The 14,443-nt window shown below is 52.6% G+C and overlaps 1 protein-coding gene across 2 annotated transcripts in view; it reads left to right on the top strand.

Annotated features, from left to right (window-relative positions):
• GRID1 (glutamate ionotropic receptor delta type subunit 1) overlaps nucleotides 1-14,443 on the top strand; it is a 624,630-nt gene that overhangs the window by 591,886 nt on the left and 18,301 nt on the right. For both annotated transcript variants that reach the window (XM_081157434.1, XM_081157435.1), the window contains one exon: nucleotides 13,757-13,923. In XM_081157434.1, coding sequence (XP_081013560.1) covers nucleotides 13,757-13,923 — 167 coding nt within the window. The remainder of the gene's footprint in view (nucleotides 1-13,756; nucleotides 13,924-14,443) is intronic.

The raw sequence follows: 14,443 nt of genomic DNA, 5'->3' as shown, positions 1-14,443 counted from the left end.
CAAACGGGAAATAAAATACACAGAAAAGGAATGGAAACCTGAGAGGAAAAAGAGACAGTTGCACTCCACGTGAACAAAACCCATTTCTAACTCTATTAAACATAGTCTCCTTGTAGGAGACTGGGGACAGCGCCGTTTCCTCTGCTTAGCTGTCACTGTCCGCAGATCCCCTTCCTGGCGTCTCAGGCATAGTTCTGGGCATCTGGGCCACACACTGTGCCAGGGCCTCCTTCGGGCACTTGTCCAGCCAATCCCAAGGGCACTAGGTCAAATATCCCTAACCTATGTCAACATTTAAAACAATAAGAGATTTTGAGAGGAAATTTTAGGCTATACATTTATAACTTAAGTGTAATATATCACCATTTTGAGAAGTTTAGAATATTCCCAAAAATAAGTAGAAAAGAACAAATCAGACATGTTTTTTCACCCCTAAATAAGGGACTAGAAATTCTTGTTTTTGTCGTCTTTTCTGATTCTCTTTAAAAAATTGTATATAAATATGATGTTATAAAAATATAACTAATCCTGCATTTTTCTAATACTTTCATAAAACTTTATAGAAATCATTTTAGTGACTAATTAATATGTCATCAAATACATGTAAAATAATTTATTTAAACATTACCTTTTCAATTGTCATTTGGGTCATTTCTAATTTTCACAAATATTAACATTATAATGAACATCATCATGACAATGGATTTGCAGTTACTACATTTATTTCTTCAGGTCAAATTCTTAAAAGTAGAATTATGGTGTCAAAAAAGGGTATAAACATTCAAGGCTCTCGACAAAATCTTACTGAGTGTCCCCATAGCAGGGCTGTGAGTTAACCTAACTCGTGTCTTTGGGGTGGGAAGAACACTCAGGCTTCATGGGTTTGTTTTTTATCAAATCCTGTGGATTTGTCTTTTGTAGGGATTTTTTTTCATAAATTGGTATTTTTCTTACTTTTCTCATATCCTTTACTATGAGCCTCCTTTGCCTTCTCCTTATATAGATACATATCTGTTTTTGCTGTATTTTGCTTTATGATTCTGGGGACGAGTGCAGAGGAGGTCCCCTTTCAGCTGTGTTTCCTGGGCCCCCGCGGGGCATGGCCTTCAGCAGTCCGGGGATTCTGCTGGGTCTGAGGAAACTGCGATCGTGGTCAGAGATCCTCGCTGAGTAGTCATATGGATGCCCATACAAACCCCTTTCCCAAACGTGGATTTCTAGTGACTGACCCCTTGAAGCACGCATTGTTTTGTCGACTCATTTACTGGTGCTGAGCTCAGTTAATGTGTAAAAGTGTGCTGGGTCCTTTCCTGCTAAAACTGGGTTAGAGCCGGTGGAAGGCAGAGTGGAACAAACAAAGACTGACCTCGGACGTGTTTTATTTCAACACTAAAAGATCTTTTGTTTCTCACTTTATCAGGAGCCTTCCTTCTGTTGGGGCCTTGGTCCGTGTTTGGACAGTCAGGAGATTGGTTGAATCCTAACAGCTGCGGTTGGAGAGGCGGGGCTGGCTGGGGCGGTGTCCCCCCGCCTCAGCTCCCTTGGGCCTCCGCGCAGCCCATCTGTTCACGAGGCAGGTACAGTCCGAAGAGGGCAAGAGGCTTGCGCAAAAATCAAGCCTTAGTCAGCGCTGGACCCAGGGTGTGGACTCAGTATTTTTTTCCTCCAGCGTCTGTGGCATTACCTGTGACCCTGAAAAGTTGGAGGAGATGCATGATGAAGGCAGAGCCTCGGCTCCCTCCTGCCACTCGCCCTCTGACCTGGGCACAGGAGGGAGAGGCGGGCACTTCCTCCTCTCTCTGCACCTTTCCACCATGGTACAGGCTGCAGGGGACACCGTCCCCGTTCCCTTCCTCTGTCTGCAAGCTGGTTCCTGGGCATCCCTCCAGCCTGGCCAAAGCGCTCGCTCTTTCTGAGCCCCATCTGGGCATCGTCCACCCTCGGGAGGGCCAGGGCCTCCTGAGCACAGCTGGACCAGACAGCCCTCCTCCTCCCTGCTCTGCCACCGTCCTCACGAACTCCAGCCTCCCTGGGGCCAGCCCGTCTCTATTCATTTGTCTGTCTGTGCCCAGGGCCTAGAGCAGAGGGAGGCACAGCAGCAAAGCCTTCTATCCTTTTAAAAAAATCAAACAAAATGAGTGTTCGGTGAGTAAGAGATGAGAGTGTGCAGAAATGCAGCCGTGTGCATCCTTTCCCAGCACGAGCGAGCACGATGGCTGGGGCCCAGCTCCAGGGGGCAGGACGGGTGCGGAGGGGCAGGGAGGGCAGGGGCCTCGTCACGGTCCTGCAGGATCCACCCTGCTGCGCCAGTTGCTCCTTTGTAACGCCTGCTGCATAATTCTGTCTGATGCCGATTGGTTTGGGATAACACCGTCCAAGGGCTGAGGGAAGCCCCACTATCCATCTCTTATTAAAGTACTTTGCTTTGGGTTTTGAGCTTTGCCAAGTAAATTTCATTATGAATTCTTCAATTACTTTTTTTTGGGTGAGTTTTATAATTTGGTGGGTAAGCTTTGGAATCAAACCAATACCCAGGCTCCTGTGTTGACTTTGATTATTTCCAAGCTCCTCACTGAGGGGCGTGTGGATGTTCACTGCCCTCAACCAGGTTTTATTTCTCAGATTTCCTCTGCCTCTCGTGGACTTTGTTCCCTCAGTGCTACGCCTCAGTGCTGGCGTAAATGTGGGCTGATTTCACTTTATATGTTCCCCTGAGTATTAGAGCCTTCAGGTTTTCTGACTTAAGTTTTCACATTTGAACTGAACTTTTTGTTATCTGATTAAATTAAAACCAAGGAGCAATTGCTTATGAAAACAATTCTGATTTATTGCATCAGCTAGATTCTTGGCAATTTTTAAAGCTTATTTTCATTTACATTTTGTTAGTATAATGTTGTTTGTGCAGGAACAAAAAGGGAGAAAGAAGGAGGGGAAATAACATTTATACAAAATTATCTGCTTACGTATTTTATCTCCACCCTTGAGGGTATGTTATGATACGTCCCTTTGGAAAACAAGGAATGCAAAAGTCAAGGTTAGACAATTTGCCCAAAGATTATCAGACCTTTTCTACCATGTGGGTGTTTATTATTGTTACTAATATTACCTCCATCATTGTCATCATCAGTAATAGGAAACCTGTGTGAGCAGGAGGAGTGGCTTCCACGGGATAGGTGGCTCCAGGTGTCACTCTTCTCTCCCATATACAGGTAGTAAGATTGGCCTGAACCTACGTCTTAAAATTAGTGTGTGTGTGTGCGAGGGGAGACAGAGGAGGGGAGAGGGCGGCACCCAGGCATAGACCGACATGGCCAGGGCCAGGGAGAGGCAGAGAGCGGGAGGTGAGAGGCGGGCTAAGCAAATCGGGAAGGTCAGCGAGAACAGCAAAAAGCACGCCCCAGATCAGATGAAGAAAATGGGAAAGGTGAGGAGCTGGTGAGGGCGGAAGTGAAATTTGCTGTCTCTACTGTTCCAAGGGTCTCCAGTGGAAAAAGCCTTGGGCCTGTCCTGTGCAGCCCGGGTCCCAGAGGCCTGATCGCTGCCCTTCGTGGTGAGTGCGGCATCCCTGGGCTACGTGGCAGGCGGATGAAGGCAGCACCCGTCTTTCTCATTCTTTGACTGTACAGACCTACACCTCCTGGCAGGTAGAGCTCAGAGCTTGCTCCCTGAGCCATGGGGTCTGTTGGGATCTCTGCCTCAGAATGTGACCTGCCGTGGCTCCTCCGTGCCGAGGCCACCGTGTGAGCGCTCGCTCACCAGGCAGAAGTGTAGCAAAGGCCGCGGAGGACACTTAGCACAAACGGGGTGACAGGATGGGACCCTCCACCTGAAGCCACACAGTGGTCTCGCACACACGAGGGGTGATCTCAGTGACTGTGATCACATGCACGTCACGGCTCCTCTCCTTCCAGCACTGCAGCTCCGGCCGCCAGGTCCCAGCAACCATTTATGGAGAAAAACACTGTGAGAAGCTGCTGCAGGCAGCAAGGCCACCCGGCCTCAGTATCGTTTCTTGGGTCTCGCTTGGACTTTGTCTCAATGCAGTAAAACACTCAACTGAGACAACTCAGTGCGGGGAATAGAGTGGGGTGTGAGTCAGCAGGGCCTTGGTTTCGCTCTCGCATTCGCCTTGTGCCAGAGACAGGTCTCGGGCAGCCTGACGACCGACAAAGTTAAATGAAAAGAAGGACCAGCAACGCCGGTCTTCCCAGAGCATTACAAGATTGCAGGCGATGAGAAGGGAGCGGTGCGGCCCCTAGAGAGCTGCTTGACACAGTGGGTCTCAAAGTGTGGTCCTGGGACCTGAGAATGTGATGGAAATGAAACTCGTGGGCCCCTCGTTAACCTAATGAACGTGAGGCTGGGTGTGAGCAGGGGGAGCTGTAAGCTGTGTGTGGACGGGCCCTCTCTGCGGACGTGTGCTTGAACGGGTGGTGCTCATTGTGATTGTTTTCTAGGAGTCCTGATTTGTTCTGGGCTCTTAGAAAGTGACTCTTAGCCAGAGGCCAGGGGCGCCTGTTGATGCGTCCATGGCGGTCAGCCTCTGGGGAGCGAGCAGGACACACCCTGCCCAGCTCTGACTCAAGGCCCAGGCTTCCCAGCTTTTGGTTTTCATCCCTTCAGTCTTCACTCATTTTACTCACATTTGCTCAGCACCAGCTGGGTGCCAGATATCCTGCTTGGACACTGCCAGGGTGGAACGGCCTACACTTAAGCCCTTCCGGGCGCACAGGGACGCTTGACCACAGGACGCTGTCCTCTGTCCGCGTGTTCTTGGGCTCTTCCCTCCCTAGGAGGTCACTTTCCACTCTGTATTCTTTTCTCTTCATAACCATTCTTAATATTTCTCATGGAACAAATCAGATTAGAATGTTGTTTATCATGGTCACTGGACAATTTAAAATTTTGACAAATCATGGAAAATCGCTGTGCCCCTTCGCCCTGCTGGAAGGGTGTCTGTGCCGCGGGCTGACGTGTGCTGTTTCCGACTTCGAGGAAGGAGCCGTTGGTTCTTCCAAGTCAGGGCCTTTCTTTGTACCTTTGTACCAAACCAGTTCCTTCTCCTGTGGCGATATGAGAGCCCTTCTCCCTAACATAGTACGTGGTTTCCTAAACAAGACTGTCTTCCCAGAGTGCCAAGGCCCTAGGAGGGATGCAGCGTGGGCCCACATGGGCTCAGGTGCTGGAGGCAGACGTCATTAGCAGCAGCTTGGCCAGAATGGCAGTGGGAGGGGGAAAGAAGCAGCAGTGTAGCAGGGCAGCTGCTCGGGGGTCTCTGTGTGGCTCTTGGGGACACTGCCCCTGAACATGCATGTGGGAGACAGAAGGCCTTTGCCGTCAGGGGATCTGGGAAGACATTCGAGCTCTGCCGGCAGCTGAGGCTGTGATCTCGGCACAGTGCCTTTAGAGCCTCGATCCCCTGGAAAATGGATACTGTTTGTGCTGTGGCAGTTTGTCCTGAGCTTTCCAGAAAGAGGACAGATGGGAAAGCACAGAGTAAGTGCCCTGCAGGGAGATGCGCTGCGGCTCTCCTTTGAGATTTGTTCTCAGTGGCTGTAGTCTCTCAGCTCCATGATTCCCGCTCTATTTAGTGCCCTAACCCAAGACCCTAGAGACATAATGCCAAGCGTGCTCTCAAAGGAGGGCCAGAAATTAACGGACACTGTGGTCCTGTCATCGGGTCTCAGCTTTAGCACACATCAGGGTCACCTGGAGGAATCACTGAAACATCGGCTGCTGGGCCACACTCCCCAGGCTCTTAGTCAGTGGGTCTGGTAAGGAGCCTGAGAATTTACATTTTTATAAGTTCTCCAGATGGTCCAGGGAAAACACTTTGATAACCCTGGGTCTGTATTATAGACTTTGAGAACATTGAAGCCGGAGAAGTCCTTAGGAACTATCTGCACTGTCTCTCATTTATATAAATTGTCGTGAGTCAGTAACTAGGCCAAGACAGTAACAAGTCTAACAGTCTTTCTAATTTGCCAGGCTCATGACTGAGGACAATTTCAAGTATTATTTCCCCCAAGGCACTTGCATTTTAATGAGGACCCAGCCTTTAAGCCATAAGGACCATCTAGTGATGATCGTGACCGAGGACAGTGGCTCGCGCTTTGAGTCCCGCCGGCGCGTCGGGCGTCCTCCACGCTCTCTTTCCAGGACGAGCGGAGGGCTTGCTGCCCTGCTCCGGGTGAGGCCTCTCAGGCTCAGCGTTCAGGCGGCTGGCCAAGCGGTGGGGAGGGCCTGGCCTGCCGTCTCCAGGCCCTTGCTCTCGCCAGCACACCAAGCACTGCTTTCTGTACATGGAGTTGGAGATTTTTAAAGGAAAGGCAAGGAACCGAGGAGAAGATACTGTGAGGAAAGGGCACTGGTGGCCTGAGAAATTACTTGCCCCTCTCTACCCTTGCTGTGCTCCTCACTATGGGCTGTGTTGCCCCAGAACACGGACAGCCAGGGTGGGACAGGCAGTTACTGCAGAACTTGCCCCGCAAGCCTAGTGCCTGGCCAGAAGCGCCTCTGTCTGCGCTGCCGCCGTGGGACGCCTCCGCCATCTGGCCTCTTGCCCAGGGGATGGGCGGCTCCCAGGACCCACCATGAGAAACCGGAAGGGTAGCTCTTCCCCTCCGTGCCCCTCCACAGAGCGTCCCTCCTGCCCGGTGGCCTCGCCTTCCCTTTGTGGTGTGGACTCAGTGTCCAGCTCTGTTCTCTTCAGTCAGAGTTGAAGCCAGGAGCCAGATCGACTTTGCACCCTGTGGACAGGTCGGGGAAGCAGGCATTACACTAGTTGGGGGAGATCCCAGCTGCCCTCTGCTCCCGCTGAGCCTCCTGCTTAGCCGTCTGCTGGTCTGGGTGGGCTCAGGTGGTGAGTGGCAATCTCCTCACAGCCTCCAGTGCAGGGCTGCAGCCACCTCCGCGGGTCCTGCTGGTGCTCTGCCACATTTTACGTCATTTCCACTGTCCTGAGAGATCAGGAAAAGGAGGCTCCTGATCCCAGCTGAAGGTCTGCTTGTCCTGAAGCCTTTGGCTCCATGTGCCTCGTACCCGAGCTCACTGTCCTGCTGCTTCCCTGGGGGCTGTGGCTGTCACACTCACACGGGCACACACGCTCTCACACCCACACTGGCACAGAGCGGCCGCTGCCTTGCGCAGGGTGGAGGAATGGCTGGCAGCAGGGGAACGGGGTGGAGAAAGGCGTTTCAGTGACAGCTGAGAGGTGGATGTGAGTGGAGTAGAAAGGAGGGCAGGCGGAGCTCGTGTGAGCCCCGGCTACGTGCCCTGCAAAGCACGGTCACCCTGTAGTTCCACACTTGGCATGTCCTCTAGGAAGGCGCGATCAGCCCCAGACTTCAGGTCCACAGAAGAGCGGGAGGTGCAATGGGCGCCTCCTCCGGAGTCGCCCCAGGAAGCAGGCCGCGCCCCACAGCCCCCGGGGAGCTGCCACCACAGAGAAGTGCTTGCTGAGCAGCAGGCCTGGCCACACGGGGGTGGGGAAACACGGGTGCCCCACGGTGGCATCGATTCTTCATAAGCAAAACGTTTTTACATAGTAATTTGAAAAGGATATCCATAGTCTACTGGAACTGGGTTTTTTACAACCAGCAGAGTGCTGGTTGTCATTTATTTAGCACTTTCCTTGTGCTCGCAAGGCCCTAAGCGTGTCCCCTTCGCTGAGGAGTGTTGTCCTCACTGGAACTCTGGGGCAGGCACCGTTTCACACCCAGTGGAACTGAGGCCGGGGACCTGGGCAGCTGGCTGCACTCACACCCCGGCCAGCGGTCAGCTGGGTTCGCGTCCCCACAGCGGGATGAGAGCCCAGGCTGGCTCTCCCTTGCTGTGAACAGCCTTTTTCCCTTAAACACAATACGAAGGCTAGTTCACCTGACACTGCCCTTTACCTGGCTGGTTCTCAGTGGGGGAGCATTCAGACTGTTTCTAATTCTTGCTGGTTTAAACAGGGTTGCCCTGAAAATCTTTGTACCAACATCTTTTCAGAAACTGAATAATTCCTTAGGCTAAAACCCTGGGGGTGGAATTGCCACATATGCACATTTTAAAAGCATTTGATTCTCCCACCAAATTACCGTCCCAGGACTCTCAGCCAGCCCCCACCCCCTCCAGCAGGCTGTGAAGGGTCCTTTTGTCTGCAGATGGCCTGGGTTTGTTGCCTCTCAGCACAGGGCATGTACAGTTCTCACTGCAGCCAGGCCTTGTGGCAGCCTGGTGCAGTTTCATGCACATGACCAGGGAGCAAAGTTACAGGATGCTAGAGTGTGTCAAGCCGTGCTTGTTGAGGTGCAGGGGGGATGCGCAGAGGCAGTGGGCGTGCTACTGGGTGGTGAAAGCATGAGGGTGCCTCAGGTTTCCAAGAGTCCCCAGCATCCTGAGGACCCCACCCAGAGATGTGCAGGCCCAGGTCCTCCTTGTCCCGTGTTCCAGCAGCTCCCCGAACCAGCTCTGTTTGTAAAGCCTGAGAAAGACAGTCACTGCCACACCAGTGTTCTGTCACCAGTGGCATTCCCCTGGGATGTGTGGAGAGCATGGGACGCCGGGGCAATTCCCAGGCTCTATCTCTGTCTCCCTCTGTGCATCCTGCAGGGCAGAGGGTTCAGCAGAGGCTCCCTGGAAGCAGGTGGATTCCGGCTGCCACTCACTACCTGGGTTTATCTGGAACACATTACTTCATTTTTCTGAGCCTCGGTTACTTCATCTGTAAAATGGGATTTGAGTTCTGCCCTTCAGAATTATGCCATGGTTGGAAGAATCAGGTTTCTGAAGGCCCCTGCACGCATCAGGTACCCACACCTACCTGTACCTGGCACCGCACACCTGATTTCCTTCTGCACTTCCTTCCTGACAGTCCTGTGTAATGCTCGCAGCACCAGCCTTCTTGTTTGGGGAGCAGTGTGGTTACTTGCCCCTTCCAGAAACAGGATGGAGTACAGGAAGTAATGAAGTTCTTGCTAGAAGCCTGTTTGCCTCTGTGTCTGTGCTCCACTTGTGTTCTGAGCAGGGTGGAGCCAGTGGTGCAATGAAAGGCTGTGCAATCTCCTTTTATTAGCAGCGTGGAACCACGGACTGCACCATCCAATATCCCAGCTCTCTTGAGGCCTGGTTTATGTCCACCTTTCTCCAGTAACACAGGCTGATTGTGTTCCCTCAAGTGCTAGGGAGGATGCTCTAAGCACTGGGGCCAGACACCGCATGGTCTGGGTCCAGTTCTCTTGGCAGCACTCTGGTGTGTGGGTGGCCTGGGGATGGTGGGATGTCAGGGAAGGGCTTGGGCCCTGTTTGCTGAGATGCTTGCGGGGAGGCAAGCCAGGGAGGCCTGGAATCCTGGTGATGGATCTCCAGGTGCCCTGGACTTTCTCTAAGACCAACGCAGTTCTCTTCTCTGTTCTCCAAGCTCCTCGCATCTGTCCTTGTGTGTGAACCACGTGCCAGGGAAAGGGGAGAGTGAAATGAATGAAATTTTTAGATGCAGGTCAGGCACGTAAAGGAGACTTTCCCAAGTGTCTGGGCAGTGTCCGGGAGCCAGTGCCCCGGGAAATGGGGGAGATCTGCCAGGCGATAGGCAAGGGCACCTCAGGCACCACGGACGCACAGGGAGAGGAAGGCCAGGTTCGGTGCCCACGCAGTGTTCAGTGATGGCTTAAGTCGTGAACAAGGTTATTTGAGCCCGCTGGGCACATACACGTCCCATCATGCACAGTAGCCGTGAGTGTGTACCCACCCTAGTCTCCGCTCCTCCCAGTCTACATATACTTCTGTGCTTCTCCGTGGTCTTTATAATTACTGTCTGCTGCATTAAACCCCATCAAACTTGTGAACCATAATTTATTAATTATTTCTCTATATTAAATATTTAAACTGTTCCAAAGCTTACTTTATAGGAAACATTAAGTTTAAAATATCTGTCCTATCTTTAAGATACATAGATGTGTTTGGCTTACTTTTTGGTTGAATTCCCAGCTTGCTTGGGCAGAGGAATGAGTAATTTTAAATGTCCAGGTTGTGTTGCTGCATTGCCTTCCAGAGGATCTCGCCATCTGCGATGCCTCGTGCCATGAAGGACATGCCCCCTTTATCAAAGCCTCACTAACATTAGGTAGTATCAATTTTTTAAAATGTGGAAGTGGTAAATTACATTTCTAGGCTGTCTTAACTTTCAAACCTCCACTTTCTTAGACGACCTGCAAATGCTTGGGCTCCTGTCTCAGGACCCCAGGGCCAGCCCTGAACGGCTCTCTGGGTTTCTTTGCCCACCTGGGCTTTGTATGGAGCCAGAGGCACAGAGGGCTGAGCTGAATCACCTGCCTTATCTCTAGCCTTACTTCCCAGCGCTGCTTCCCAAGGCATTGACGCATTATAAGTGAGGGTTAGAAAGGTAGGCACATTTAGTGTGGGAAGTGAGCAAGCCAGGTACAGGTAATCTAACCCACTAAAGAGGTGAAATACAATATTCTTTTGTTTTAGTGTAGAACACAAATCTGTGGGCCACTTTTATCTTTCAGGCATTATAAAATATATGCCAGCAATCTATCTGTAGGCAGTGCCACCTGTCATGCCCTTCCTCAGACAGCATCCTCTCCAGTTCACTCCTTGCAGCACCTGGGAAATAAGGAAATCAGGAGACACAGGAAGACGGGTTGGTATGAATAGGAAGTGGCAGAGCCGCCACTCTAAGGACTGTTGTGCCACTTGGCCAAGCTGTTGTGCCCCAGCTCCTGCTGTAAGGAACAGTGAATGGAGCACTGTTGAGAAGAGACAAGGTTCCTGACTTCCCAAGAGTCTGGGGGGAAATCCGCAACAAAAAGGAGTGGTTAATATGAGTAGGAAATGAAACTGCCTCGCGGTGGGACAGGTGTCCGACATGGGGCGGAGGGATGGAGAGAGCAGGGAGGGGTAGGGAGGCCTCCCAGGGGGAGGAGAGAGTAGACCAGAGGCTCGGCCCACAAAGAGGGAGCAGGACTCTGAGCAAAGTGGGGGAAATGCCCCGACCCAGAAAGGAAGAGGGTGAGCTGCTGGCGGGAAAGGAGCGAGAGGACGTTCTTGGCCTCTTGGAGGCAGATGTTTGATGTATTTGCTGCCCCTACATGCGAGGAAGTCAGAGTTTGTGCGTTAAGGAGCACGGAATAAGAAGGTGGATCCGTAATTGTCAGTGGCCACGTGAAAAACTGCTCTGATCCTACAAGGAGGCGTCAGAATGGGGGGGAGCTCATTCTGCATGGGCAAGAAGAGGGTCTGTGTAGTGGGGACATAGTCATGATGGGTGGGTGTGGGACTTCTTAGAGCTGGAATCTGAAATCTTCCTGAGGACAAGGTCAGACCTGAGATCTGTCTCACAGAGTCTGTGGTGCACCAGGAAGGTAAGGGAGACCTTGGCAGGTGCAGAAAGTTTTCCTTGAAACTGATGAACTTGAGGTGTCCAGGGAAGGTCTTGGTGCTGCATTTTGCTCAGCGTGGAGCTAAGAGATGAGCCAGGAAGCTCAAGGATGCTGAGGAAGGGAGGAAGGGAGGATGGGGTAGAGTCCTGTGAGCAGATCCCCCCTGGAGTCGGAGCCTCTGCCTCGCCCACACCGGGGATGTGAGATGCGCACAGCAGCCCTCGGGTCCCCATTCCGGTGTTGCACGCAGATTAGGGATCAGCCATGTGCTTCATGAAGCAGATGTAAGGAGTATACTAGGAAATTTAGTCCCTGTTCACAAATGAGTAGGTTGAGGGCCTGGGCCATTCAGCGGCTCAAGAAGGAGAACTCGTACCTTCCCATTCTCGGCTGCGTTCCTGTGAGCTGGGTTTGTGGCTGGGGCATTGCCAGCATCCGGTTCGTGTTTTCTGCCTTCTCAGCTGAGGCCAGCAGGACTGTAATGCGGCTTCCTTCACGCATCTGTGCTCACCGGTCCCATGGCCTAAACTGTAGCCTCCAGGGCTTGCAGCTCGCACTCCCGGTGCCCTGCAGAAGGCTGTGCCCGCCTGTTGGAGCCAGTTTCCACTCGGCCTGGTCCATCCTATTTCTTTTCCTTTTTGGAACATCACTTGAAAGGTAGGCGTGAACAGGATCTTCATTCTTCCTGCAGCATGATGTGCCCTTTTGAAATCCTACAAGTAACAATGACTGACTGTCATGTCGAATTATGAGCTTGGATGTAAAATGCTCCAAAGTCAGACTAAAGCCAACTATTAGGTCACAAGTCAACATTTTGCTGAGAAACTTGGTTACTAAGAGGTTGAAAATATATGTCTTTTGAGACAACTTGTTTGCCAGCAGGGAAAAATTTCACAGACTGTTATCTTCCCCTGTGGAGGGAGAGAGATGAGTGTGATTTTGCTACCCGGGTCCAAGTGTGTTAGGGACTGCTGAAATTGGCTTGGCCAAACAGTGAGGACATGGTGTTATCCTCGAATTGCTTCCTGCAGTGAAAGCTGGTGGGTGGCATAGGTGTGCGTTAATTCTTATAAGGTCGTTGGGCAAAATCGTGTGTATGGCTGGGAGCAGCCTGCTCCAGGGAGTGACACATTCTGCCCACAAATGCTCCTGTTGGGAAACTTCTGATGAGAACATGAGCCGCCTTGGCCTATAAGCACGTCGGGTTCTAACAGAAGTCAAATCTTGGCAGCTCCATGGAAACAGCAGTGGTCTTCTTTGGAAAGTCTCAGTGGACATACAGACTCCAGAAAGGAGACGGGAACAGGTCCCAGCAACGCCTGAGGCTTTAGCTTGCAGGCTGGCCTTCGTCGCCTGCCATGTCTTGGCCTTCCCACCAAGCCCAGACAGGCCTCCTCCCCCGTGGGAGCTGCGGCAGGAGGGAAGGCAGAGGCGAAGAGGCGGATGCTCACTACAGAAGTAAACCCAAAACTTAGCTGCATTAAGAATCGTATGCTCTGTTTTAAGCTGGCCAAGGGACAATGTCTAGTTTGCACCTCCTTCCAAAATGCAAAGCAGCTGACATTCTTTCCGCTGCCCACATTCCAGGCAAGGCCAGAGCCCGGGCTTAGGACAGGACTGGGCCTCGGCCATGTGCCTGGCTGTGACGGAGGGGGCCCAGCTGAGGCTGCGGGCAGCTCCTGACCGATAGTCCGAAGCTGCTGCATTGATATGGAAACAGTGACACCAGAACCTGGTCCTGTGTGTGCGCGTACAGGTGCACAGGTGTGCATGAGTACATAGAAGTGTGTGCGGAGGTGTGTGTGCGTTCTCGTGTAGGCAGTGGGAGGGAGCGGCAGACACAGCCTGGCACCGTGACGTCAGGATCCTGTCCTAGATGGGTTCTTCCCTCTGCATAGCAAGTTCCTGACTTAGGTACTAAGTCATGGCCACTTGGGGGGGCGCTGAACCTGGGCCATCTCCCATGTTCACCCCAAGGAAAGCTCAGTCAGCTTCTATGTAGAAATGTTAAATGGAAGCTATGCTCCCCCTGGATCTCTGGTTGGAAAAAGTCTCAGTTCTCTGGGGCCAGACTTGTTGCAGGCTCCGAGGTGAGCCTGCTGCTCTGAGGAACAGGTCCAGGCCACTGCGAGGTGTGTGCTCTGGGGCCTGCTAGAGGCGGCACCCCATCCTATTCTGTCTAACCACAGCCAGTGGCATCAACCCGGGGCGGGATCTGGGGACCAGAGCATCTGAGGACGGTGTCTGTGCTGGCTGGTGGGCAGGAGGGGCTCCTTAGGAGGCTCCCTCAAATCCACCCTCGAGATGCTTCACTGCTTGAAAGGAGTACGCGGGCCGGGCCTTTCTGACCACAGGTCATTCTGATCTTTCAGGCAAAGGAGGGGAACTATGCCTTCCTGTGGGACGTGGCCGTGGTGGAGTACGCAGCCCTGACGGACGAAGACTGCTCCGTGACCGTCATCAGCAACAGTGTCAGCAGCAAGGGCTACGGGGTCGCCCTGCAGCACGGCAGCCCCTACAGGGACCTCTTCTCCCAGAGGTAGGCACAGCCTCAGGCGCCCAGGGGGCCCTGGCCGAGGGGGTGACGGCTCTAGGAGACGAGAGCCAGCACAGGCGTGTTGCGCAGGCCATTTTCCTCAGCACCAACTATGTATAAGATGTGCTCCTCGCCGACACAGCTAGTTCTGGGTCAGGTCCTGGGCTGCAGAGGAGGAAGGTGCCCGGTCTTGCTGGGAACCGATGGGAGAGGGTGGTGTTGGCCCAGGGCAGTCAGGGCAACAGAGCCTGTTCTGGGGCTGGAAGAGGGCCTCTGGTCAGACCCGGAGACCAGGAGGACTTGCCAGAGGAGAAGACACTGTAGCCTGAAGGATGAGTAGGAGCTCGGCCCTGTAACTTAAAATTAAATGAATAATTAATTGGATCTGGCCAGGGCCCTATAATAACTTCTTAAGATAAATGCAGAGTAGGAAGTCACTGTGGAGACTTGAAACAGATGGGGTCAGAGAAGGAGATGGCTCCCACGGCGCCACTGCTGCCTGCAGGGTAGGCGGGCCCGGCCC

The sequence above is a fragment of the Miniopterus schreibersii genome (genome assembly GCF_964146895.1).
Source record: "Miniopterus schreibersii genome assembly, chromosome: 14".
In the NCBI taxonomy this organism is placed as follows: Eukaryota; Metazoa; Chordata; class Mammalia; order Chiroptera; family Miniopteridae; genus Miniopterus; species Miniopterus schreibersii.
This window is presented reverse-complemented; position numbering and strand designations above follow the sequence as displayed.